The sequence below is a fragment of the Gavia stellata genome, chromosome 17, assembly GCF_030936135.1.
Source record: "Gavia stellata isolate bGavSte3 chromosome 17, bGavSte3.hap2, whole genome shotgun sequence".
In the NCBI taxonomy this organism is placed as follows: domain Eukaryota; kingdom Metazoa; phylum Chordata; class Aves; order Gaviiformes; family Gaviidae; genus Gavia; species Gavia stellata.
In genome coordinates, this window is record NC_082610.1 from 322,004 (window position 1) to 348,026 (window position 26,023).

At 64.7% G+C, this 26,023-nt stretch overlaps 4 protein-coding genes across 7 annotated transcripts in view; 1 reads left to right on the forward strand and 3 right to left on the reverse strand.

Annotated features, from left to right (window-relative positions):
• The window catches only part of SELENOH (selenoprotein H), a 78,866-nt gene extending 78,021 nt beyond the window's left edge, over positions 1-845 (reverse strand). The window contains exons 1-4 of one of the 3 annotated variants that reach the window (XM_059825690.1): positions 682-845; positions 459-604; positions 263-376; positions 2-190 (exon numbers count right to left, since the gene is read on the reverse strand). In XM_059825690.1, coding sequence (XP_059681673.1) covers positions 276-376; positions 459-604; positions 682-845 — 411 coding nt within the window. In that variant the 3' untranslated portion in view covers positions 2-190; positions 263-275. Of the gene's footprint in view, position 1; positions 195-262; positions 377-458; positions 605-681 lie in introns of those variants that run through there. The other 2 variants (XM_059825689.1, XM_059825691.1) reach the window with 2 other exon arrangements.
• Positions 846-1,951: 1,106 nt separating this feature from the next.
• TMX2 (thioredoxin related transmembrane protein 2) lies at positions 1,952-4,459 on the reverse strand. 2 transcript variants are annotated; one of them, XM_059825687.1, is made up of 8 exons: positions 4,271-4,459; positions 3,607-3,667; positions 3,314-3,427; positions 2,842-2,918; positions 2,660-2,766; positions 2,489-2,554; positions 2,262-2,391; positions 1,952-2,128 (listed from the first exon to the last, which is right to left on the reverse strand). In XM_059825687.1, exons 1-8 carry the CDS (start codon positions 4,457-4,459, stop codon positions 1,997-1,999), a joined length of 876 nt encoding a protein of 291 aa, XP_059681670.1. In that variant the 3' UTR covers positions 1,952-1,996. The 2 variants fall into 2 exon arrangements, with proteins under 2 accessions (XP_059681670.1, XP_059681669.1); XM_059825686.1 differs by having other exon boundaries at positions 2,262-2,404; positions 2,478-2,554.
• A 272-nt stretch (positions 4,460-4,731) lies between these two features.
• On the forward strand, positions 4,732-7,195 carry MED19 (mediator complex subunit 19). The gene is made up of 5 exons (XM_059825688.1): positions 4,732-4,927; positions 5,501-5,757; positions 5,832-5,928; positions 6,019-6,113; positions 6,287-7,195. The coding sequence occupies exons 1-5, from the start codon at positions 4,732-4,734 to the stop codon at positions 6,353-6,355; spliced, it is 714 nt and encodes a 237-aa protein (XP_059681671.1). The 3' UTR covers positions 6,356-7,195.
• A 1,394-nt stretch (positions 7,196-8,589) lies between these two features.
• ZDHHC5 (zinc finger DHHC-type palmitoyltransferase 5) lies at positions 8,590-24,209 on the reverse strand. Its single transcript, XM_059825744.1, has 11 exons — positions 22,833-24,209; positions 13,949-14,070; positions 13,325-13,482; positions 13,036-13,208; positions 12,821-12,923; positions 12,218-12,309; positions 11,978-12,110; positions 11,423-11,546; positions 10,343-10,455; positions 9,292-10,172; positions 8,590-8,855 (listed from the first exon to the last, which is right to left on the reverse strand). The coding sequence occupies exons 1-11, from the start codon at positions 22,934-22,936 to the stop codon at positions 8,690-8,692; spliced, it is 2,169 nt and encodes a 722-aa protein (XP_059681727.1). The 5' UTR covers positions 22,937-24,209; the 3' UTR covers positions 8,590-8,689.
• Positions 24,210-26,023: the final 1,814 nt, after the last annotated feature.

Sequence of the window (26,023 nt, forward strand, 5' to 3'; positions counted from 1 at the left end):
GTGCCATGTGGCTGCCGAGCTTTATTGGGGAACAACGGGGGGACAGAGGGGACGTGAGGGGAGCCGGGGGGTCCGGCGGTGGCTGCCCGCGGCGGAGCTGCAGCATCGGAGACGGGACTGGGGCCGGCAGGTGCCCCCCACTTCGTCTCGCCTCTTCATGGACGCTTGCGCTGCGGGTGCCGGTCCCAGCCTGGCTGTGGGGAGAGGGTGGTCAGTGCGTGGTCCCTGTCCCCATCCGGTCCCTGTCCCCATCCCCACTCACCTGGCTGCCACCTCTATGCCAAGCTGCTCTTCAGGGCTTCCACCACGGCCTCCGGCTGGGGGAACTTCAGCTTGCGGGGGGGCCCCTTCCCAATGCCGCTCCACAGCTCCACGGCTGGGGAGGACAAGGGGGGACGGGTCAGGGGCGCCGGGGAGACCCCCCCCCCCCCCGCCGCCCCCCCGGCCCTGGCACTCACTGCTGCCGTCCTCCTTCACCAGCGACACCTCGAAGCTGTTCCTGCGCGGCTGCCGGGGATTGATGTCCACGGGGAGGTGGGCCACGGCCCCACGCAGGGCCTCGCTCACCGCCGCCGCGTTGCGCCCGAACACCCGTCAGCTCTTGCTGGGGGGACACGGGGGGGGTCAGCACCCCCGCGGGTGCACCCCGAGGACCCCCCTTCGGCACCCGGGCCGCCTCACCAGTGCTCGATGACGACGCGGGGGCCGGCGCCCCCCGGGCTGCCCGCGCCCCCCGGGCTGCTCTCGTCCCGGGCGCGGGCCCGCTTCGGCGGGGCGCCCGCCCGCTCCGGTGCCTCGGCCGCCGCCGGCTGCTGGGCCCCGCGCTTCCTCCTGCGGGGAGCCATCCTGGGGAGAGCCGCCGGGCCGATGGGGTCTGGGCAACGCCGGGGGGGCCACCCCGCGGTCCCGCTCCGGGGGGCGGGAGGGGGGGCCCAGGGATGCTGCCGTGGGCTGGGAGGGGTGGGACCCCGGGGATCCCGCTGGGGGGGGAGAGGGGCCCCCGCAGGGTTCCCGCCTCGGGAAGGGGCCAGGGAGGGCGGGCCCCCGGGATCCACCACGGGGGGTGAGGGGGGCCCCCGGGGATCCTGCCGTGGGGGTGAGGGGGCCCACGGGGATCCTGCCGTGGGGGTGAGGGGGCCCCCGGGATCCACCACGGGAGGTGAGGGGGCCCACGGGGATCCTGCCGTGGGGGTGGGAAAGGGGGTCCCGGGGATGCCGCCGCGGTGCGTGGGTGGGAAGGGGGGTCCCGAGGACCGCGCTGTGGGGGAGCGGGCGGGAAGGGGGGTCCCGGGGATGTCGCCGCGGGAGAGGGCGAGGGCAGGGGGCGGGAGGGGGGACCCGGGCCCCGCTCCGGGGACACGGAGCGGCCGCGCCGCCTCCTACCTGCCGCGCCGCGCCGACCACGTGCCGGGACCGCGGGGCGCCGCGCCGGCCTCCGCCACTCGGGCGAGCCGCGGGGGGCGGAGGGGGGCGGTCGGGGCTGAGCGGTGCCCCGGAACCCGCGGGCCGGGGGACCGGGTCGCCGCCTCTCCCCCGCGCCGCACGCCTCCGCGGGACCCCCTCGCCCCCCCCGGGTCAGCGGTGCCGGGGCGGCCCGGGCCGCGGTAACACACACCCCGCACCCCCCCGGGGCAGGCTCAGTGGTTCCGCCCGCGCGCCCACAGCCCCCCCCCGCCCCTGCAGGCAGCGCCGTGCGCCAGCCAATCAGAGCGCTGCGCCCTGGCGACGGCCCCGCCCCCCGCCAGCCCACGGACACGGACACGGACACGGACACGGACACGGACACGGACACGGACACGGACCGTTTATTGTCAGCGATGAGAACGCGCGTTAACCGAGGGCAGGGCCTGCCCCCCCGCCCCGCCCCGGGCTGGGCCGGGACCTTCCCCCACGCAGAGCGGCCCGCGTGGGGGGGGAGGGAGGCGGGCAGGCCCCGTGGGGCCGGTGGCACCCGGGTGGCGGTGACATGGTGATGGGTGACAGCACAGGGCGGCTTCTACTTGTCCTTCTTGGTCTCGCCGGGGGGGTGCCCGGCGGGGGGCTCCTCGGGCCCCTCCTCCCGCGGCTTCGACTGCTTCTTGGCCTTCTGGTAGAGCTCATTGAGGTTGAACTCCCGGATCACGTTCTCCTGCGCCGGGAGGCAGCGTCGGCACCCCCGGGGACCCCCACAGCCCCCCATCCCCTTCCCAGGGCACAGGCTGGCTGCCGAGCCCCATCCTGCCCCAGGGGCGGGGGCCAGCGGGCTGGAACGTCCCACCCACCTCGGAGAAGGTCCAGGACACGGCCCGGCCCTTCTTGTCGATCTGCGGCCGGCGCATGGTCTCCGTCCCGCCCTGGAAGAGGATGAGGGTGGGCAGCTGCTTCGTGAGGGGCGAGGTGCTGACCTTGTACCTGTGGAGGGGCCGACGGTGACCCCCGGGCAGCTGGAGGAGGGCCGGGGGGCTCCCAGGGACTCTGCCCTGCTCCCAGGCCATCTGCCCCCCCAGACCTGGTGCTGACGTCCGTGTACCGGCCGACGTCCACCTTCCCGAAGTGCAGCCCTGAGCAGTTGTACCTGGGGAGGACGGGGACACACGGCTGCGAGTGCCGCGGGCAGTCGCAGGCCAGGAGCAAGCCCCGGCCCAGGAGCTCGCCAAGGCCCCCGGCGGGCGCCACTCACTTGAGAGAGAGGTCAGCAAAGATGGGGGCGAAGGACTGGCACTCGCTGGACCAGTTGGCGAAGAACTCGACGATCCAGGTCACCCGCTTGTCCCGGTCCAGCTCCTCCTGCCACAGGGGCGCAGGGCTCAGCGGGGGACGGCAGGCAGAGCCCCCCGGCACCCCCCAGGAGGGGATACTCACATCTATGGTCTTGTCGCTGAAATACTTGATGTACTCGGGGCCCATGTAGAGGGGCGGCTTGCAGGTCATCAGGAACACTGCAAGGACAGCGCCCCTGAGCAACCCCTGACCCCCCGGCACCCGGAAGGCCCAGGCTGGGTTTGGGGCGAGGCTCCTCCTTCCCCAGAGCAGCCCGGGGAGAACCAAGGCAGAGTGAGCCCTGGGGCAGGCGGACCTCCCCTTCAAGGCGCTTCCCGAGACCCCCCTCGCCCACCACTGCCCCCTGAGCCCACGGAGACTCCTCGCACCTGCAGCCTCCTCCAGCAACAAAGGCCATGGGTCAGCCCCACGGCAAGACGGAGTGCCGGCTCTTCCAGCCGGGCGGTGCGGAGGACAGGCAGGGGCAGCAGGTGCTGAGGGCAGGCCAAGCCGTGCCAAGGGGGCACCGCCGCTGCCCCCGGTGCTATGGGTCCCCCCCGCCGGCAGGTCTCACCTATGCAGAGCGTGAGGTAGAGCAGGCCCATGCGAATGTCAAGGCGGAAGAAGAGGATGGCATTCGCCACTTTGCTGAACATGAAGATGTTCCCGATGTGCTGCTCCACAGTGACTGGTGGAGGGAGAGAGGGATAGAAGACAGGGCCAGATCCCCCCAGAAGACCAGGGGGGATCCTGAGGGTGGGCCAGATTTGGTCCTCCAGTTCCCAACCCATCCAGCTCCTTGGGGGAGGACCCATAAGCAGCCCCACAGCCCCCTCCACCCACCCCACAGCACAGGCCCCAACTCACTGGAGCGTCGGTTCTTCATCATCACGATGGCGCTGAGGAACATGAGGATCTCCACCTCCCGCTGGGACAGGAGAGACGGCGTGAGCAGGAGGCACCCACGGGAGCCTGCAGCCGCCCAGCGCTGCCGGGCTGCAGAGCCTGGGAGTGGCCGCCAGCACCGGCTGCAGCCGTACCGCCCTCCCGCAGTCAGGCTGCTCCTGGCCCAGCCTGGCACGGGGACGAGTGGCCGTGCCAGGCCCTGCTGGCCCCAAGTCCCTGCCAGTTCCCTGCCTCCTCCTAGAGCTCCTCTCCCTTCCGAGTCCTGACGGGGAGACAGCAAGGAGAGGGGGCCGCCCCTGCCATGATGGGCACGGCCTCCCACCCTCACCACTGCCGGGGGAGCCCCCCAGCAGTGGGACGGCACCGGCAGAGCAATGCCGGTGGCTACTGGGCTTCCCCCCTCCCTGGGCAGGGCCGGGGATGCAGGCCCAGAGGAGGGCCCGTCCCGGGGACCAGCGGGGACTGGGGGGGGTCCAAACCCACGGGGTCAAGCCCGGCAGGCTGGGGGTAGGAGAGGAGCCAGGCCCGGAGGATGCAGGCCCGGAGGAGGGCAAGGCCCGGCGGGGCGCGGGGACAGGCCGGGGCCGGGGCCGTGCCGGCGCAGCAGCAGGCTGGGCCGCCTCACCCAGTCGAAGTCGCAGGGGTTGCCGTCCTCCCGCTGGGAAGGCAGCCCTTGGCAGAGCGGCGGGACCTTGCGGACGAGCAGGAAGGCGGTGGCGAGCAGGGCAGAGAGCGGGTAGTAGGGCCGCGCCAGCCAGCGGCACAGCCCCGGCACCGAGTACAGCAGCGCCAGCAGCGGCGCCACCACCGCCATCTTCAGCTCGGCTCCCGCGGCCGCCCCGCGCCTATTGGGCCGCTCGTCTGCCGGAAGCGTAACCTCCGCCCGCCAGCCAATGGCGAGCGGCACTGTCAAGCACTTCCCGTGTCCCAGCGGACCAATGAGAGGGGAAGAGAGAAGCGGCCAATCAGAAGGCTGGGACCGAGTCTCCCTTAGCAACTGGGGCAGCGGGCGGGGCGTGGGCGGCGCTCGGCCAATCGCGGCGGGGCGGGGCGGTGGGTCAGCCCCGCGCGGGGCACGCCGGGAAGATGGAGAACTTCTCGGCGCTGTTCGGCGGGACCGAGCCGCCGCCCGCCGCCGCCGCCGCCGCCCTGGGCTTCGGGCCCGCCAAGGCGCCGGGCGCCGGGACCGCACCGCCCCCCGCCGCCGCCGCGCCGCCGCCGGGCGAGGACGCGGCCCGCAAGACCGCCTCCGGCCCCTTCTACCTGCTGCGCGAGCTGCCAGGTGCGGGGCGGGGCCGCGAGGCGGGGGCGGGCGCCGCGCTCGGCCAATCGGCGCGGCGGAGCGGGGGCGCGGCAGTAACTGGCGGGACGGCGGGCCAATGAGGGGAGAGGGTGGTGGGCGGGGAGGCGCGAACTGACAGCGCGGCAGGCCAGTGAGCCTGCAGGGGGCGGGGCCGAGCAGCTCCCCGTCGAGGGGGGAAATGGGGCCTTAGGGGCGCCGGGGCGGGGAGCGGGGCGGGGGGGTCCCGGTGCTGCGGTGGGGAAGGGGGTCGCCGGGGTGGGGAGCGGGGCCAGGGGGTTCCGCGGCCTGGGCAGGGGTGGGGAGCGGGGCTGCGGGTCCCCGGGGCCGGGGCAGGGCAGGGCGGGGGAGGGGAGCGGGGCCGGGGGGGTCCCGGGGCCGGGGCGGGGGAGGGGAGGGGAGGGGAGCGGGGCCGGGGGGGTCCCGGGGCCGGGGCGGGGGAGGGGAGCGGGGCCGGGGTCCCTGATGGCGGGGCGGGGAAGGCGGGCGCAGCGGGGGGCGCGGCTGGACGGCAGCCCCACCCCATCCCCTCCCCACGGCGGGCGGCTGGCGCAGGCACCACGGAGCTGACGGGCAGCACCAACCTGATCACGCACTACAACCTGGAGCACGCCTACAACAAGTTCTGCGGCAAGAAGGTGAAGGAGAAGCTCAGCAACTTCCTCCCCGACCTGCCCGGCATGATCGACCTGCCCGGCTCCCACGACAACAGCAGCCTGCGCTCCCTCATCGAGAAGCCCCCCATCTGCGGCAGCTCCTTTACCCCCCTCACCGGCACCATGCTGACGGGCTTCCGCCTCCACGCTGGCCCGGTGAGCCCGGGGCTGAGAGCCGGGGGGCGGGAGGGGCCCGGCCCGGCCTGACCAGCCCCGTCTCCTCTCCCCAGCTGCCCGAGCAGTGCCGGCTGATGCACATCCAGCCGCCCAAGAAGAAGAACAAGCACAAGCACAAGCAGAGCCGCACCCAGGATCCCGTCCCCCCAGGTAATTTGCTGCACCTCGCCACCGCAGCCCTCCCCTCTTCCATCCAGCCCTGGGGGATGCCCAGCTCATCTGGCGCTCTCGTTTCTCCAGAAACCCCCTCGGACTCCGACCACAAGAAGAAAAAGAAGAAAAAAGAGGAGGATCCAGAACGGAAGAGGAAGAAGAAAGAGAAGAAGAAAAAGAAGGTGGGTGGGGAGAGCTGGGGTCCGATTCCCAGCCGGTGCCCGCCCTAGGGGCTGTCCAGCAGCGAGCTTGGCCTGGGCAGCAGCAGGGCAGGGAGCCAGCGAGCGGCTGTTCCCGGGGGTGCTGCTGTCCAGCTGGAGGTCTCATGGGATGCGTGTCTGTCCTTCCTCCACAGAACCGGCACAGCCCGGAGCACCCGGGGGTGGGCAGCTCCCAGGCCAGCAGCAGCAGCAGCTTGCGGTGAGGCCGCGCCAGCGCTGCCCCGGGGATCCCCCAGCCGACGGGAAGGGCTCTGACTGACCTGGGAGGGACTCATCCCTCCTGCAGCGCTCGGCAGGGGGGGCTCGGGCTGGCCTGTCCCCCCCTCCCCGGCAGAGAGGACACCCCCACAGCCCCCCGCTTGTGTTGTGCAGCCAGCCGGGACCAGGGGACACAGACTCTGCTGGCGCTGGGGTTGCCAACCTCGGCCTTTTATACCAAAACAACCGGGTGCATCCGGGCCTCTCTTTTTTAGTCACATTTTAATTAAAGTCTCTGCTCTGAGGAGGGGCTGGTGGCACTGGCTGCTGCAACCCTCGGCCGTCACGGTGAGGTGAGGAGCCGAGACCAGGGGAGCCCCTGCGGCACGCGGGATCGGCAGTGCCCCGACCCGCTGTGGCCTGGGACGGAGGATTGTGGCTGAACTCCCATCCCAGCTCTCAGCCCGTCTCCTCCCCGAGCAGGGGCGAGGTGGGCTCCTGCCTTGGCTTTGGCTGCTGGGCTGGGTTGAGGGGCTCTGTGCTCCTCATCTCCCAGGCCTGGTGAGGACAGGAGTGACCCTGGAGAGGCACCGTGTCCCCGCGCGGCGGTGGCTGCTGGCAGAGCACCCGGGTGTGCCATCGTGGGCACCGGGAGCTCCAGCAGCAGTCATGGCGCAACGCCAGGGTCCTCCTTTGGTCCCAGCTTCTTGCGCAGGAGCCTGAGCCTCACCAGCTCCTGCGACACCTTCCCCAGAGCTGCTTTCCTCACAGCCTGGAAAAAACCTTACCTTCCGTGGGAGCAGAGTTTGCCCAAAAGCAGCCTGAGGAGCTGCCCCCCCCCCCCCCCCGAAGGGGGGCTCGGCTCTCCCTGGGCCCCCTCTCCTCTCCCCCTCAAGAGGAGGGAGGGAAGGCTGAGACCCTGAAGGACAGGAGCCCTGTGGGGGCTCCTCTGTCCCTGGACGCTAAACAAAGCACACGCATGCCCGCTGGGGTGGCTCATTAAATATCCTTTTATTCCTCGTTTTCAAAATGGCTAATAATAATAATTAAAAAAAAAAAAAAAAACCACAATGGCGTGGCTCTGCGGAGGCCACAGGAGAGATATTGCCGTAGAGAACGAGTCAAGTAGTGCCTGAAGTTTTGCGGGCCCCTGTGCAGGGTGGTTTGCCCGGGCAGGGGCGGGGGCATGGGGAGCGCTGGGCTCCTTGGCTGCGTTTTTTTTGGCATGTGATGAGAAGATATTGCTTTACGGGGATGCGCCCCGCTGGCCTTCCTCTTCCCCGAACGGAAATAAAAACAACCGCATGACAGCAAGAAAACCCTATCAGACCCATTTTAAAAAAAAAAAAGCAACAAAAACAACACCCACCCCTCCCTCCCCCAACACAAATCCTAGGGAAACGTTACAAAATGAAGAGCAAAAACCGCAGGTGGGGAAAGGCGGGAGCCCGCGAGTGTTTTTCTCCTCGCCAGCCAGCACCTGCCAGCTCGCGGGTGGGTTTGGGGAGGGGGCTGCCCCTGGGCCCCTCCTCCTCCCCGGGCCACAGTGGCCCCAGGAGGGAGGGCTGGAGGCTCCGCGAGCAAAGAACCATGGAGGAGAGCGTCCTCGGCTGAAAGCACCTCGGCCTTGACGGGGCTGGGGGGGGACAGGGCACCCCAGCAGGGCGCCTGCCGGCCCACGGCTCTGCTGGCCTCGCCGCGGGTGGGAGAGCGATGCCAGGCCCCTGCCCCGGCTCGTCCCACCAATGCAGCCCCACATCCCTCCTCTGGGGACAGGGACAAGGTGGGGCCCAGGCCCTGGGTAGGGAACGGGTAGTTTCTTCCTCTCTCTGGGTAAGATATATAATTTCTGCTTTTTTTTTTAATATTTATATTTATATATATAGATATTTATATATACACACACCTGGTAACTCAGAAAGAGAAAAAAAATAGAATCCGTAACAATAATAATAAAAAAAAGTATTCTGGTTTAAAAACAATCCATTCCTACCACGCTAGGCGAGCGATTGATTGCACAAGGCCCACAAGTGGCCGGCCCAGCCGAGATGGTGCCGGGGCGCAGGGCTGCAGGATGCGGCCCCCCCCAAGCCCCCCGCGCCTGGCCGGGGTGGCTGCCGGCGGCAGTCCTTGGCAGGTGGAGGAAGAGCAGCCCCGCTCGTGTGTGTGTCAGCCCCCCGAGTCCTGGGGAGGGGTGCAGAAAGAGAAAAGCAGTGGGGGGCCGCTGGCCCCTCTCCCCCCGGTCCGGCTCTCCCTGGAGTCCGCAGAGCGTCTGGCCGCGGAACGTCCCTCCGGGGCCGGCGGCTGCCAGCCGGGGAGGAGGCGAGCGGCTCTGCCCCTCATACCGAGATCTCGTAGGTGGTCCCCCCCACGCCGGAGACCTTCTTGACTCCTCCACGGGTGGGGCTGCTGAGGGGCACCTGCCCGGGGCCCGGGGGAGCTGAGCCCAGGCTCTTGGGCTGCCCGTTGGACTTGCTGTAGGCTGTTCTCATCTGCACCTCGTCCCTGGGGAGGGAAGGAAGGACAGAGGGGGTGAGGAGGGGGCAAGGCAGGACTGCAGGGCGGCCGGCACCCCCAGGAGGGATCCCAGCACCCAGCGCCGCCACAGCCCTGCCCTCCCCGGGGACCTCCAGCACCCACGCGCCGCTCCAGCTCCCCGAGAAGCCCGTGGGGCGTCCTGGGGTGGTGGTGGGGGGCACCAGCTCTGTTCCGGGAGGAAGAGGAGGATTTCCCTCGCCCTTCTCCTCGCTACCTGCGGCACCGCTCCCCAGTGAGGGGGGTTTCGCTGCCCCCGGGTACTGGTGCAGAGGAAGGAGGGCTGGAGGGGGCACGCCAGGCACCTGGCTCCCTCCGGGGTGACCCGGCGAGCCGCTGGGGTGAGGCCCCCCCCCGCGGGGCCGCAGACCGCTCTGTGCGCAAGGTGTCCGGCGCCAGTACTTACTTTGGTGCCAGTAAGGGCTGCAAGGCCACCTCCTCCGTCTCAGGGACGCTGGCCTGAGACGCTGGTTTTTGGCTGCTGTAAGACACGGATTTGCCCAGGTGGGGGGCGGCGGGCTGGTCGGGGGAGCCCAGGGAGCGCACCCGGAGCGCGTGGGGGGGCTCGGGCTTGCCGAAGCGGGGCGGGGCCGGGCGGGTGAGCGGGTTCTTGCCCAGGGGTGAGCGCTTCGAATCGTCCGAGGAAGAGCTGGTGCGGGGGGCATTGCTGGAGCCTGGTGTCGACTGGATGCCCGAGTCCGCCAGCCCCGCGTCCTCCTCCCTGCCCGGGGCCGGCGGCTGCTGCAGCAGCTTCTCCCGCTCCTGAATGGAGGCCACGATGTGGCGGGAGAGATTGTCATAGCGTACGGGCGAGGGCTCTCGGGGCGGCGCGTGCTTGGGGGAGACGGCGCTGGCGAAGCGGCCGTGCAGGTCGGTCTCTCTCTGCTGGGCGATGCGGGCAGAGAGGAAGGGCGAGGTGTAACCCACCGGCGGGTCGGGCTCCGGGCCCGCCTGCACCGACTCGAAGTCGGGGCTGTCGGAGGGCGTGAGCAGGCTGTCGTACGACAGGCTGCCGTTGCGCGTCTGGTTCACCAGGCTCTTGTAGGAGGTGGAGGTGGTGCCCTCCGAGCGGATGGACTGGAGGTGGCCCATCTCGAAGCCCGTGCCCTGGGCCGACTTGAGGCTGGAGGAGCGGGAGCCGCTGGAGAGCGGGTCGAAGTGGAAGCTCTTGCCGAAGGTGGGCGAGCGGAAGCTCTCGGGCTCCAGGCTCGGCTCCGAGCGGTAGCTGGGCTTGCGGCTGCTCTCGCAGATGGAGTTGGGCTCCTTCAGGCTGTTCACTCGGCTCAGCTGAGGGGCAGGGACACAGCAGTCACCCACAGAAAGATGGGGCCCCTGCAAAGCTCCCAATGCCCACCCCAGACTGACCCCCAACCAGGAACGGGGCAGCATCCCCTCGAGGCTGGGCTCCCCCCTTGCTGGGCTCAGCCTCAGGAAGGCGGTGGCAGGCACGGCCTTACCTTGGCGCTGGTGGAGTGGGGCAAGGCTGCTGAGCTGCTGCTGCTGCTGTAGCCGGGCCGGTACTTGTACATCGTGGGAGTTGGGGGGCTGTCCTTGCCTAGCAAGCTGCTGTCTGCAGGCGGGGGAAGAGAAAAAGACGCTCAGACACGCGGCGGCTCCCCGGGGCTGCGCAGGGGAAGGAACGCTGTGCAGAGCCCTGCCCTCCCTTCCCAAGAACCGGCTCTGAGCCTGGGGCGGAAAGACCAGGGAGGCAGAGGTGGAGAGAGGGACGGGCTTGAGGAGAGGCGCACCAGGGGCGGATGAAACGGAGCAGGATGGAAAACGTGTCCCCATGGCAATGTGTTTGGGGCTGGCACTTCCACCTCCCTGCAGCGGCCCCGGCTGGGTGACACCCCGGGGTCGGCGGGGTGTGCACTGCACGGAGATACCAGTGGGTGCCCGGGCACCCCACGGACGCACGTGCCGCAGCCCCTCTCCAGGCAGCGGGGCCAGACAGTGCTGCGCCCCGGCCGGGGGGACGGGGAGAGCTGCAGAGGCCTCCGTCCCGCTGTGGGAAGCTGCCAAGCTCTGCCCTTTGCATACCACCTCTCGCCAAGCCCACGCAGGCGGCTCCGAGCACTGCTTCGCTGGCGCTCAGGGAAGCGGGGAAAGCGAGTCACACAGGCTGCCACAAACACGCTCTCTGCCACCAAGCCAGGCCTGCCACTCCTTCGCCTCCTTCATCCGGCTGATGCTCCTGCGCCTGCCTGCAGCACGGCAGCCTGCAAGCCTGCCCGTCGCAGGCCACTGCAGCTCACAGCGGCTCCGGACAAGTACCGCGCTGTCTCGGCTTGGCCTCCTGCTCCTCTCTGACAGAGCAGAGCTGGCTGTAAGCATTCCGCAGGCTTCTCCAAGTGCAAGGGGCCACACACACCAGCCCAGAGACTCGGGCACGTCCTGTCCCACAACACGGTGGTGCTGATGCGCTTCGGGTCTGCCCTGCGGCCTGTTCCGCCTACGGCCCTGGCTCCTGCGTCTGCCTGGCGCAGCCCTGGGCTCCCCTCCCAGCGGCTGCCTGGGCCCCTGCATGCCTTCCTTACCCTCGTTGGTGGCCAGGGTTAAGTGTGTCCTCAGGCCCGTGTAGCGGCTGAGGTCTGGCTTAGGTGGGGGGGGCGGTTCGGCGTCAGCAGACTGGCTCTCCGTCACCTCCAGGCTTCCTTTGGACTGCAGAGACAAAGCGCAGAGGGAGGATCAGAGGGGTGCCGAGGCCTCAGCCCTCCCCTCGGCAGGCAGGGAGCGGGCAGCGGCACTAAGGGGGCTCTTGCTGCCTCCCGGGGCATCCAACATGCTGAGCGCTTGAAGGCGGCGCGTGCCTCAGGTGCTGGGAGGTGCTGAGGAAGGGGGACCTCCAAAGGATGCTGTGAGGGGGAAGGACAGGACGGGGAAGGGCAATGGAGGGTGCAAAGCCTCATGTGGTCGCTGCCGCATGGGAAGGACATGGTTTCTGTCCCGTGGGGACACAGAACAAGATGACACGGAGGGGGATGAGGAACGTGACAAGGCTCACTCGGTTCTTTACTCACGGATGCAGGCTTGCACCCCTGGGCTCCAGGGAGGGCCCCAATGCAGGGACCGCTAATCCCCACCTTCCTCACCTTCGTCCTCTTCAACTCTGTCTGGATACCGTTGTCCATGATCTTGACAGTGATCTGACCATCTGACACCTCAGGCCGCAAGAAGGGGGGTCTCACCAGCACCGTCTGCTCGGCCTTCGGGCGCCCAAGGTACCTAGGGAGAGGGGTGGGAGGAAGGTCAAGGCCCGGATCTCGGGGTGGGGCAGTCTGCCCGGGCGTTGCAGGGCTGGTGGGGGCACCGCCATGCTGTGCCAGGCTCACCTGGGGGCCGGGGAGCTGCAGAGGACCCGGCTGACGTTCTTACAGCAACCATTGGTGAAGGGGTTGACACCACCGCGGAACTTGCCCGTCACCTGCAGGATGAGGAGCATCGCAGCGTACCCGGGCGGGCAGGGACCTCGGGAGGTCTCCCGTCCAGCCAGCCAGGTCAGGTTGCTCAGGGTTTGTCCAGCTCACTCATGACAATCTCCAAGGACAGAGATACTTGGAGATACTTCCCCTTTTCCAGGTCCCTGTTCCAGTGCTGAACTACCCTCGAAGGGGAAAAGTCCGTCTCAAATGTCTAACTGGAAGTTGCCTTGTTTCTAGTTGTGCCCGTCGCCTCTTGCCCGCCTGAGAAGAGCCTGCCCGGCTCCATCCTCTCTACAGCCAGCCCTAACAGCAGCAGTAAAGGCTGCCCGTCTCCAGGCTGCACAGAAAAGGTGCTCTCAGCCTCCCCTCGCAGACATCTTGTGCTCTGGCCCCCAACCAGCTCAGTGGCCTTCCCCTGCCCCAATCCAGCCTGTCCATGTCTGTCTTGTCCCGGGGAGCCCCAAAATGTATCCAGATGCGGCTAGCAGCCCTGCACCAGGCCCACAGACATACCTGTTCGTTGGTAGTACGGCCCCTCGCCACGAGCACCACGTGGAACCCCGTAAGGCCAGCGACGGGAATGAAGAATAAGCCGGCCACGCACATCACCACCATACTATGCGCAGACAGCTAAGGAAGAGCCGCAGCCCGGCTCCACAGCACGCTGGCCCCAGCCCCACCAACACCCTTCCCCCTCGGCCCGGCTCCTGCAGCCTCACAGAGGATACGTGACCGCCATGCGGACACCGGAGAGCTCCTCCACCTGGTAGAGAACGTAGAGCAGGCCGAAGCCAAACACCCCCATGATGTGCGTGGTAAGCGACAGGAGGAAGAGGAAGAAGTAACGGTAATTGCGCCGCCCGATGCAGTTGTTGACCCAGGGGCAGTGATGGTCAAACTCCTGTCGGTGGGGAGAAGAGACACAGTGAAGGGCTTGGCTGCCAGGGCTTCCTGCCTGCGTTACGTATTACACTCCACGTGGAAATGCAGAGGCGTCGAGACCCGGCAGTTCCTCACCTCCACACAGTTGTCGCAGACACTGCAGTGGGAGCAGCGTGGCGGCCGGTAGAAGCGGCAGGTCGCACACCATTTCATGCGCACCTGAATGCCCTTGATCTCCACCGTCTTGTAGAGCGGAGCTCGGAAGTCGTCCTCCTTGTCCTCGTCCTCCTCAGCTGACAGGGAAACCCCAGCACAGCCGCGTGTTAGGGCGCGGGGGAAGGCGACGCCAGGGCCCAGCCAGCCTCCTGCCCTCCCGAGCTGGAGATGCCCGGCATTGCCCTCCTCTGTCACCCGGCCCGTCTCACCTGGCACAGGGTCCAGCCAGGGACCCCCAAAGACAGATAGAGGAGTGGGGGGGCTCTCCCAGGCCCTGCCCCGAAACCGCGACACCCGCCTGAGCCCCAGCTACCCGATACGGGGTGCCAGGATTCACGCTGCTTCCACCACCTGGTCCTACAGGCTGGGTGCTGAACCCAGAGCTACTGACCCCATAGCGTGTGTCACCACGCGATCCCACCCGGGCAGGGCAAGGAGGACTTTCCTCAAGCCTTTTGGGGTCAGATAATCCTCTTTACCTCGGCGAAAGGGTAGAAGGAAGTAACTCTAGCTGAGACACTTCCCAAGCAGAGCCAGACTCACCTCGTGGGAATATGCCTGGGTCCATGAAGGTGGCCATACTGAAGTTGGCCAGCACAAAGAGGAAGACGACAGCATTGTAGACAGGAATGACTGGGGAAATGTACAGGCTGAGCCCCGGGCACCTGCAGGCACAAAAGCAGTGAGACGCCCAGGTCCTGTCCCACGGGTCACTCCTCCGGTGGTTCCCACCACCCCTCGCATCGCCTCCCCGCTGGCGTCGCTCCCGCAGAGCCCCAGGCAGGTATCGAGGAGCTCCAACGGTGCCCTCGGAGCGAGGGCCGAGCGGGTGCTAACCGCCCGCTCTGAGCCCCACAGCCGTCCCTGTAAGCCATTCCTGCCGTGCTCGGTGCCGGCCTGGCCGGGAAGTCCACGTTCCCCACTCTTAGGCTGTATTTCCAGGCTCCTGCCCAGGCAGGCAGCTGTGGAGGTTCCCCGCCATGAACTCTTCCTTTCGCTCTCACCCAGTGCCCTCCACACCTAAATTGGAGCTACGCCCAGGCCAGCTCGACCTCGGGTGTGTTCAGCCACCCTCTGCAGACCAACCTACCCCCCAGCCCCGGGGGAGCACCCGTGGGGGGCTGGCGTGGGAAGCGCTCCGGTAAATCATCACAGAGCAAAACCACCACTCGCCTCTTGTGCCCGCAGCCCCCCGGGCGCTGCCAGCACAGGACCCCACTGCCACGGAGAGGGACCACAGGCAGTGCCGAGAATGGGGTGAGCCAGGCCAACGGCACGGGGGACACCCGGGAGGGATCCGGCCACAAGGCACCTGAGTGTCACCCTCCATGCGTCACACCAGTGAGCACGGGGGGCAGAGGGGACCCCGCGAGGGGATGCAAAACCAGCAGCAGCTCCCGTGCCTCCAGAGCTCCTCCTGCTCCCACATCCCAGAGTTGTGGCCCAGCCTGGAGACAACTCCGGTGGCACATGGGGACCGCATCACTGCGCCAGCCTGCCCCGGCCAGCACCCAGCTCCTCCGTGGGCCTGGCCGAGGGGCTCCGTGAGAGCACGGCGAGGGAATCACCACCATCCCCCCTGCCCCGGGCAGGCACGGGCTCAGGACAGCGGGCTTCCCCCTCAGAGGCGCCAGTGTAACACCCTAATCTGCTTTGCTGCTGGGAGTTTAATCCCGCAGATCTAGGACAGCATCTGTCCCTCTCTTCCCCCCGCAGCGATAAGCACAGATGGATTTAGGCAGCAGGCGCATAGCGGGGCAGAGCGCAGGGCTCGGCGGGCAGGGTGACATATGGTGCCAGCACTGTAATCCCCCGCAGCCCCCGAGCAGGTAGAGGCGAAGGGGCAGGCGCTGGTCCCGTCTCCTCCTCCACCACCACCCGCTGCGTCTCAGCCAGGGGACGCGTCCCACCACTGGCGAGGCAGCCCCCGTCTTTGTCACAGCAGCCCCGGGAGCCCCGGCGAGGCTCCAACTGGGAATGAACCCTTGGTCCAGGGATCTGTCCCGAGTTCAGCCCAGTCCAGGGCTGGCAGGGCCCTGAGCGAGGGCGGAGGGGGCTCCCTCCCGCATGGGGCAGCGTGTGAGAGGACAGGGGATGGTGCCAGGCGGAGGGCTGCCTCCAGGCAAGTGGCAGGAGATAAGACGGGTCCGGGCTGGAGGAGCAGGTATACCTGCCTTGGCACCTACCTGGCAGCGGAGGAGGGAGAGAAGGGCAGGGCACACCCAGGTACCGGGCACAGCTCCACGCCCCGGCCCTTCCCTGCACCTGGAGAGGGTGGGAAGCAGCAGCGGGACCTGCCCTCCGCTGGCCAAGGACAAGGCAGTCCCCGTCCAGGCACAGCGATGAGGGCATGAGGAGGGCAAACCCTCTCGACAAGACACCTGGCTAGCAGGAGTGTGCCGGGAGCCAAGCCCTGCTCTGCCAACCACCACCCTCCTCCTCCTCTCCCAAAGGGAGGCCCAGCACCTCCACCCTCAGCAGCACCTCCAGGCCCCGGCCCTGCACACCAGACCAGGGATGCACCTGCAAATTGTCTTCTTCAAAACCTCTTCCACACTCCCTCCGTTCCTCCATGCCGCTCAGGAGCCCCCGAGCACCTCGCTGGGGTGGGAGCCGCACCCTCCTGGGCACCTTGGGCGATGCCTCCCCACCTCCACGTATCTGGGGCAGCATCTCCTGGCGTTTCACTGAGAGCTCTCCTCCGGGGCAGGGAACGGCTCCTTCACAACCCGCACGGCACTGGCCGTGCCGGCTCTGCCTCCCGAGACAGCCGGCCCTGCCGTCTCCTTTGGAAGCCAGCCAGGCGGATTCTCTGCAGAGCAGGCGGCGCCAGCGCAGCTGGGACGGGCTGGCAAGGAGGAACCCTCTCCAATCTGTGCCCCGAAACCCTCCGAGAGCAGCTCCGGAGAGGTACAGGACGTACGTAACTTTGTGAGGCCAAGACCTGAGCGAGGGAAGAACACACTAGATGCGTCAAGCCCAGCTATCCCAGTACGACCGGCATCGCTGGGAGCTGCCATGGGACTGGAAGCCACGCCAGGAGCAAGGAGCTCACACCTAGCCCAGCCTCCCCTTCCCCTCCAGCGGGCAGGCTGTGCCCGGGGATAGGGCTCATCCCACCCACCCCTGTGCTGCTGCTGGGGCTGCCCCCAGCCACCCACCGGAACAGCACCGGCAAGAAATGTTGAAGTGGTTTGCCGGAAACAAAGGCGAGGAAGTTTCCCAGTCTCGCAGAGGAGAAACTGGTATGAGCGGCAGGGCAGGCTGGCAAGGCAGGGAGCTGGCAGGGTGCTGGCAGCCCCTAGGTACTCGCCCAGCAGCCGAAGGAGAGCTGGGCAAGGGGCAAACCGCCCGTTCCCCGCAGTTTCCAGAGCCGGGGGCCTTGCCGGCGGTGCGGTTTCAAGGAGATGGGTGGCTTTGTCAGCCCCCATCTCTCTTCATCGCTGCTGTTGTCCTGGTCTTTGAGGGACCCAACAGGGCTGCTCTCTGCCCTGGTGGCAGCCCCTTTGGAGGGGCGTTTCTCTCCTCTCCTGCCCGGGGCACCGGACACAGATGGTGCCAAGGGGAAGGTGGCCGCTCATAATGTCACTTCGCCCCAAGCAATAGCAGAGCCAAGCACCCCACAACACTGAGCCAAGCACCCCAACTCGAGAGGAGCCTCCCCGGCCTTGCTCTCTGCTGGGCTGCAGAGGTAAGAGTGGCAGAGGAGAGACTGCCGGAAGAAGAGGGGCAGGGGGGCTCAGAGGAGCCCTAAAGGTAGGAAAAGCCCTTCCAGAAAATCCCGAGCAAGGAGCTCCTCTCTCTAGGAAGGCAAAGCCCAGCCCAAATCTTTGCTTGAAAGGGATGGAGGGGTGCCAGGGAGACCCGCTGCATGCCAGCCATCCCTGCACAAGGGAAATGCCAGCAGCAAGGCTGAGCCAAGCATGCAGCCCAGATCCTCGAAAGACAGACCCTGGCAAGGCAGGGGAAAGACTGAGCTGCCTCAGCGACGGCTGGTGCAGAGGAAAAGTTCTGGGGCAGGCAGAGAGGGAAGGACTGCCCTTCCAGGGGGAAGGGAACACCTCTCCCATCACCTCCCGCACTGCTGGGGCACCAACCCTTCCCAGGAGGGAGAAGCTCCGCTCCTGGGGGGCAGGACAGCAGCCAGCAGGTCCTCAGGTGTGAGAAAGGTGGAGCCTTTAGCTAAGGGAGCACCAGCAGACTCCAAACACCTTGGCACCAAGGAGGACGTAGCCACAGCTTTAAAAGGGCGACCAATAATGCCAAGGGATCAAACAGAGGAGACCTGCCTGGGGACACTGATTACCCCCCGTCAGTCCAGCTCTGCTCTGGGGGCTGCATGTTGAGCTGCAGACGGAGCAGAGGGCTCGCTGCAGCACGTCCTCCAAACCCAGCCTCCAGTCTCCATTTTGGGTGGCTGCGAACCCTAAAGCAGGACCCCGATTACTCCGAGAGCCAACCTGCCGGCCAGACTCCGCAGGTGGATGAAAGATTGAACTTCAGCCTTCAGAAAGGAGAACTGATCAGAGAGGCTGGTGTGGTGCCTCAGGGCCAGCTTACAACCCCTGTCCTTCTCAGGTCTTGCCAGCTGCGTGCAATTGGACAGGCAAGCTGCCAGGGGCTGCTCTGCATGGAGCGAACTTTACACCCTGAACAACCAGCCGGGGATGCAAAGCCACCCTGGGGCGTGATTTCAGGGGCAGGGCAAGCAGAACACCCTCCCAGCGACCACGAGGACCCGCAGCTTATGAGGGTAGCCGCAGGTTGAGCACTCCCAGGTCTCAAGCACAATGCTGGGGGTCTCCTTCCAGGCGCTCCCAAGCACGGCAGCACGCTGCCTGCCGCCCTCCCAGCTCTCTCCGTGCCCAGGGACCCCACCACGCCACGGGAGGGAAGCAGGAATCCTCACAATACACAGACCATACTCGAACCAAACTGCCCGCTGGCATCCATGCTCGTGGACCGAACACAGGGGAGTTGCCTCCCCTAGATCAACCCCACCCCGCAGGAGGGAACAGAGTCCTCTGCAGCGCAGGGAGCAAAGGTGGCTGCCGATCCCCAGGGGGAAATCTTGTTATCAGAAGCACCGACGTGCTCCTGCCTTTTGCTCTCCCAGACGGAGAGCATGGGGCTGCAGACCCTGCCTCGACACTGGGTGCAGCCAGGGAGTGCGGGCTCCAGCTCTGCAGGGGAGGAGAAGGGAGGCTGCTTGCCATCGTGGCTGCGCAGGTCCCGGAGAACTCATCAAGTTCCCCATCCAGGTTGGGACGCGAAGCACGCCCATCGCTAGAAGAGCTGTCGAGACTTGTCTCTGGCAGCACATAAGAGAAATCAGCGAACCTCGGGCAAACTGAGTCACATCTGGATCCGAGACGGGATTTCTGCCACTATTCATACCAGGAGAAGCCGCCTGTCACTCCCCAGCCTGGCTTCTCCTCCCCTCCGCAGGCTCAGAGCCACACTGCAGCCCCTCGTCCCCTGCCCTCTCCCGGAAGAAAGCCGCGCCCGAGGACACCTTCCCCACCCTGCCTGCACCCCGACCTGCTGCCGAGAGAGCGAGGAGCGGCCGGCGCCGTGCCAGCGCTGTGCCAGGGCCGTGCCCACCCCGCTGACCTGCCGCGGGAGGGCTGGACTCGCCGCCTTTCCAGCTCTCTTGAAGGCCTTGCTGCAAACACAGCCCCTGCTCACCGCGACGGTCACACAAGTTTGGGTCCAACTAGGAGCTGTGCGTGCCACCGTGTACCAGAGGCACCGCCGGCTCCAGGGACTGCCGCATCCTACCCCGGTGTCCCCGTCCTCATGCCTCTCCTTCCAATGCTGGAAGAGGCGAGAGCTCCCTTCCCAAACAGGTGCAGTTCCCTCGCAGCCTTCCCCGCTGCGAGGATGGGAGGAAAATTGGGGGCCAGAGGTTTTACAGACATACTCACCTAGTTGCAAGAAACAGTTTATACTTTGCAGGCTTTTTTATAGCCCCAAAAGCCACGCCGAGCCATGGCCACGAGCAAGCGTCGAGGCAAACAGAAGCAAGAGGCCGACTGATGGCACGCTATCCAGAGAGCCCCCGCCCAGGGCAGCTCGGAGGTGCTCCCTGCCTCCAGAGGGGAAGGAGAGGCTGAGCACTGACTGCACAGGCCAGAGGGAGATGCAGGAACGGACAAACTGACCCCAAGGGGAAATTTCAGTCCTAAAGCAGCACCTGTTTGAGACCCCAGCAAGTCAGAGACCCCCCCACTGCTTCCAGAGGAGGACGGGAACATCCCCTCTTCCTGCTGCCTGCTCCCTCCAGCACAACTGGCCTCAGCTCATTTCAACTGCCACGTGTTCTGCAGCATCTCCTAATTAAATTAATCAATTAAATAGAGTTCTTGGCCCAGAGATACAAATCCTGGGCCAGTGTGGATGGACCAAAAGGCATCCGGCAGATACACTAGAAATAACACAACTGGAGCCTTTCGAGAGCAGTGCCAAGACCCGGCGGCTCTCTGCCTGGGAGGAGGCCCCGCGGGAGGTGTCCCAGAGCCCCCCCACCGCACAACTGCCATTTCACTTCCCAAAGTATGAGCTTTAGCTACGATGCCGACAGCGTAACCCTCCCGGACGGGTCTGCAGCAAGCACGCCAGACACGGCAAGTGCTGCGCAGGGGGGCCCTGCTTCCGCGTCAGGCAGGGGCCGGCGTCGAGCGCAGCCGGGCAGCTGGCTGGCAGCCGCTTCGCCCATCTTTCGCCAGGCAGGGAAGAGGGGCATAGCGATCCACAGGAAACCAATCCTATGGTTCTCGCGCAGGAGGCCAACCTCACTGGGGTTCTGCATGTGCCTTCCATCCCACTGCAGCAGCCAGGTGGAAACTGCCCCAAGAGAACTGTAACACCGGGGAGTAACGCAATTCCCTCTCCACCGAATAACTCGTGTGAAAGTGCACTGCACTTTGCTGCTCTGCTTGAGATTTAATTTGATGTTTTAAAGTAGGTTAAATAACATCCACTGACCTACAATTAAAGCAACCCTGCCCAGGTGTTCCTGTTCTGAACAAACCTGCTCCGCGGCACCGGCGCCTGCTCCCGGCGATGCCTCGCACCACGCTGCTCGCTGATAAGCGGCTGCTATCGGCTGCTGCAATAGCTCACAGCCAGGTACTGTGGCTTGGCCACAGCAGCAAGGACTGGGTTTGCGGGGCGTAGGGCTGCCCTGCTATTCGCCCCCAAAGCACAGCATGCAGCCCGCCGTGAGAAAGCGGAGGCACGCCTGTCCCCCCCAGGTCACAGTGTGTCACACACAGCTGATCAGAGGACATTGCCCACTCCCTCCTCTTCTCCTTCATCCCCCTGAAGCAGTAGCACAGAGCCAGAGACTTCCTGCAAGCGCTGGACAGCCCGAAGCAGCAAAACCTCCAGCCTCAGAGCTGCCAGCAACGCCGGCCTGATAAACGCTCCGTGTCCCGGCGGGGGACTGCTGCACGCTGCTGAGCGACACCACCAGCTGCCTCCGATCACTGGAAGGAGTAAATCAAACCAGCTCTGTCCTTCAGTCATCAAATTACTCTTTTATTGCCCGGTTGTTGCCAGGCGTTAAAGCCGCAGTGACCTTCCAGCCGCTGATGGCTCCATCCCAGGGAGCGGCAGCAGCCATCACGTCCGCCCCTTCTGCCTCCCAGGAGGAGCTGCCTCCCGGGGCTGATCCCCACAGTCCTGCCAGCCCAGCCCCAGCAGTAAAACCCCTCAGCAGGGAAAGCTCTCGCAGGGGCGCAATGAGAGGTGCCCCGCAAGAGCAAAGCCACCCCAGGGAGCGGGAGAGGCTCCCTGGGAGCAGGGGGTGCACCTCCCTCTCCGCCGGGCCAGGACCAGCTGGCAGCAAAGAGAAACCGTTAGTTAAGCAGGAGGAAAAAGGGAGCTGGGCTGATCTCCTGCCTCCCTGGAGAGGGCTGGAAGTACAGAGTGCTCCCACCGAGGCCGTGGGCCGCCCACCTTCAGACCAGCATGTGCTCTGCCCCTCTGCAGTGCTGGGGCAGGAGGAGGAGTAACCGATGGACGGGAAGAGGAAAGGAGGGATGGAGGGCAGCTCAAGAGGCAAAGCAGAGCCGGGGGCAGCTGGCTGGCTGGTGGGAGCTGCTCAACAGGCACCGTGCTTGAGGGGATGCAGGCAGCAGTCACCCACTGCCTTCCTCTCCCCTGCCTGCGCGCCCAGGCCAGCAGCCGGCACATCTCTGGACTGCCGTAACAATCCCAAACCCTTTGCATGGAGCCACCATCGAGCCCTCCAAGGTGTAAGCAGAAAGAAACACCTGTCTTACCTGCAGATCTCTCTGCTGTCCCCCCAAAACACACACCCCCTCAGACCCAGACCCTGCAGGATTTGGTAGCCCGTCCCAGTTGCCGTGCTCCAGCATTCCTGTCCAGTACACGTGTGCCTTGGTGCCGGCCCGGCTGTGGCCGCTGGAGCGGGGAGCGCAGGCAGCTCCCCGCCGGGGCGCAGTGACAGCACAGCAGCTCAGCAGCTTCCTCGTCACCCTGAGGTCCTGCCTCCCCACCTGCCACCAACCCAGAACCGGCTCAGCTCGACCCTGAGCGAGTGTTAATAAGCTATTTGTCACCCAGGAAGGGAAAATGTTAATGTGAGCAGCAGCCCTACCCCTCTCCTAGCCCAGGGAGATCCCTACGGTACAGTCTGGCCCTCTCCAGCAGCTGGTACCATTTTATACCCTGGCTTTTCCCCACCGGCTCCAAGGCCAACACAGGCGTCTGCCTCAGGCCCCTGTGACCCACCGGCAGGCCACCTCCTTCGGGTCCTCTCCCAAGATACCAAACCCTTGTTTCCTCAGGGCAAGGCTGACATCAACAGCAGCGAGAGATCCATGCAGGGGTCAGAGTACTTCTCCTTGAACTCTCCTTTGTGGCTCACAAATCAGTTACAAAACTCTAAAAATAACACTGAGCCCGCCCGAGTCCACCAAACCACTTCACTTAGCTCCAGAGGAGAAAATTATCGATGCCATTTTCCACCTACAGGTCACAAACTAATTCCCAGCCCGGCTGATTTGCGAGAGAGTTGCCAGCGAGACGAGCGAGTTGTGCAAACACCCGAAGACAGGAGAGGGGCGGCTGCCAGGAACCGGAGCCGAGCGGTGGCAAGGTGCCTCGCTGGGATCCACTGCACCCCGCTTCCTCTGGCTCACCTCACGGGAAAACCGAGTGAAACGGGTCCAGCTGAGGCTGAATTGCTCCGATGGACTGCAGAGCTACTCCGTCATCCATCCTTTAGCACCCAGAGCACAATATCCCCCCTTTAGTCTGGCAAGAAGTCACAGATCCTCTGCCAGATAACCCCTGTGCAGTCTCTACCCCCCCAGCCTCACGGCACCGCACGGAGGCGGCTGGGTCCCCAGGTTTCCCTTCGCCCTCCCCACTCTTCGGCTGAGTAGCTGGGACTCACGTGAAGGCAAAGAAGAGGGTGGTGGCTCCCACTAGGAAGATGGCAGCAGCTGAGACCGGGACGTATTTGCTGGGTTTGAATCTCTTTCCAGATGCTGCTGGCATATTGGAGCTGTGGTGGGGGATCCGCCCCGCAGCATAGCCCAGGCCCAGCGGGAGTCAGAGCAAGACGAGAAGGGGAGGGGAGAGGGACGGGGGCAAACCACTAGCCAGCCTCCGCGCTTGCTCCCAGGGCGAGCTCTGACCAGAGCGGACAGTCCGGAGAAGTCCACGGTGGTCTCTGGAGCGTGAGGCCCAGGAGAGGAGTCCACACTACGCTCTGCCCCACAAGAGTTCGCGGGCGCAGGGAAGGAGGTTTAAAAACATTAAGAATTCAGAACAGAGAATTGGATTTGGATTTAAAACAGTTGTTGGGGCAGGAATGCCAAGAGCCCTTTCGAGTTTCCCTCAGTAGGGCAACAGCGTGCAAGAAGCAGGTCCCCAAAGGGCTGACGCCGGCAACCGGGCTCCGAGGGGAAGGGAAGCCTTCCAGGCTCGGGCAGGGGGAAGGTGACCAGCACGACGTGCGAGGTGAGGAGCTGGGCACCCCTTCCCACCCAGCGAGCACCCTGGGAAAGAGCAAGATATCGGTAAACTTCTTGCAAAACAGCCACTCCGGGAGTCTCAAGGAAGCCACTTCTCCTTTTTAATCTGCCCTCTGATATGCTGCAGCCCCCTCCGGTTGCTGCACGGGAGGAGGGGGTTGTCTCGCAAGCAATCTGCCCAGCTTCCTCACAGCACCGCTGCGCCGCCGCCTCCTCCTCCTCCCCCTCGCTGGAGGGGGTCACAGAAACACTCTCCCCGATTTCACGAGGATCCGGGACTGGCTGGCTGGTGGTGGCCGTTTAATTTTATTTATTTCTCTCTTGACTGTTAAAGCCGAGGAACAGCTGGTGCAAGGTTGAGCTGTAAATCCTTTCTTTGCAAGGGGGGCGGGAGGGGAAGGTCCAGCGGATTGTGTGTTTTCGTCCTCTTCCTACTTGTTCCTTTCTCCTGACCACCCAGGCCTTTCCACGGGCTTAGTATCCACTCGGTGGTTGGGAATTGACAGGAATTTCATTAAATCTTTTCTGCAGCATTTCCATTTCCAAGCAGTGCAGCGTAGGTTAATGGAGAGATCTGGAGCGGAGCTTTCAGGGAGCGCTTTTACAACCTCAGAAGAAAACTGATGGTGAAAACGGTGCTGAATAGGTCTGCCTCACCCATGGCCCGAGCGGTGCGGAAGGAGGTCTCAGTTTGTTCCAAATTGCTCCATTTTTTCCTCCCCTTCCTTCAGTAAAATTCTTCTTCATTAATCCATTCGTCTTTTAAAAAACTACATAAAATCATTAAAACTTGACATCTGGTACGCCACACCTCACCTAGGGGGAAAAAAAAATAAATTAAGAAGGCAAGAGAAGAGACACAGTCATGTAAAAATACTCACTAAAACAACACCGAGCTCCCCAGGACACGGAGCAGGCATTTAGTGGAAGATGGAAACAGTGCCTGGTAGATTTAAAACCCTGTTGGCACGTCCCAGTCAGCAAGGTGCCGATCTCCAAGCCCAGCTCTGACACAGATTGACACCGTAGCCCCAGGCCTATCACCTAACACCAGCGTCCCTTTCCACATCCGCAAAACCAGAGTAATGACCACCCCGCGGAGGCTATGATTAGCCAAGGGAGGCCGGCCTCAGCCTGCCGTCTCCCTTCCCACCCCAAGGCCCTGCGGCATTTGCTGGGGAGAAAGCCGAGCCACCTAACCCATCTGAGACATCCACGCTGAGCCCCGAATAAGATGAGGGACACTATGACTTCTTGCCCAAGGCCTTTCTGCAGCTATAGCTCGAGTCCGAACGCTACAGAACACCTGCTCCCTTGAGGTGACAGCGCTGATCAGAGGCTGGGAGACTTAATACGAGGGCGAGGGCGGCGACTGCAGGAGGAAAAGACAGCCAGGAATCTCCTCCCCTTCCCCCGGAGGGTAGGAGACGGGAGAGGCCCGTGGAAAACACCAGTCCCTCAGCCGGAGGAGGTACTTGTAGCTCTGGACGAAGGAGAGCTGGGTTCTCACTAGGAAGCCCCGACTGTTTTCAGGTGCCCTTGAGGACGTGCCACCCTTGGCTGATCAGGAGGACGCAGGAGGGAGCGCCACAGAAGATACAGAAAACCAAACCTTTCTGGAAATGGAAGCAGGAGGCAAACCTGCCCCACACTCCAAACACCCAAGAGCCCGTCACAGCTCAGGGACGAGCTAGACACCGATTATATTGCACCCATCATTACTGCTACAGCAACCGCTCCTCGGTTTGTCACCCATTCTCCACTTCGCTGCCTCCTCGTTTCGCCGCGAGGCCTCCCTGGCACTGCAGGTCCAACTACAGAGCCCTAACAACTCGTTCGCTTTCTCCTTCCAGTTTTCTCCTCTTCCGCCTCTCAAAGTTTTTTCTTCGGGGTGGACAGGAAAATATCTAGTGCTGACTAAACACTCATGAAGGTTGAGAGAACTGTGGCACAAAATTAAAGGCGCATTTAATGACAAGAATATATTACAATTACATCGGTTCAGTCACAAAACAAGGCGTCAGTCACTTGGGCTGACTAATGAAGAAACCGCTCCCACTGCAGAGCAGCTCTTCCTTTGCAGAAACGAAGCTCAACTTCTCAAACCGAGTTTTTTTGCCCTCGTGACCAAGAGGAAATGCTGGACTGGTGCTCGTGAGCCGACTGGGGAAAGCTCCAGTTTCACCTGGTAGCAGCTCTCGACCATGGTGAGTTTGAGAGTAACACCAGAGAAAACAGTTGTTTTCCCCGGCAGGCGCAGAGCTCCCTGGAGAGCAGCAGCTCCCGGCCTTGCTCTAGCCCCCCCCAACATGATGCTGAGCTTCGACGAGAGGTGAGCACAAGCCCCAACACACGCGATTCGGGGAAAAGCCCGACGCCCCACAAAGATGAGCTCTGCCGTGTCATCGCCCAGGGAGGGAAGTGCTCGTCGTCTCAGCTAGCTGCTGCAGTGATACAGGCGGACGGACAGCAATTCTAGGGATAGGTTACTCGGAAGTTTAAAGATGACATCACTGCTAATTACTTTAGCAGAAGCAATCTGCTAACACGCTCGCTCGTCTGCTGTAACAGAACACCCCAGCCCTTTGAAAGGCTCTGCCATGAAAAC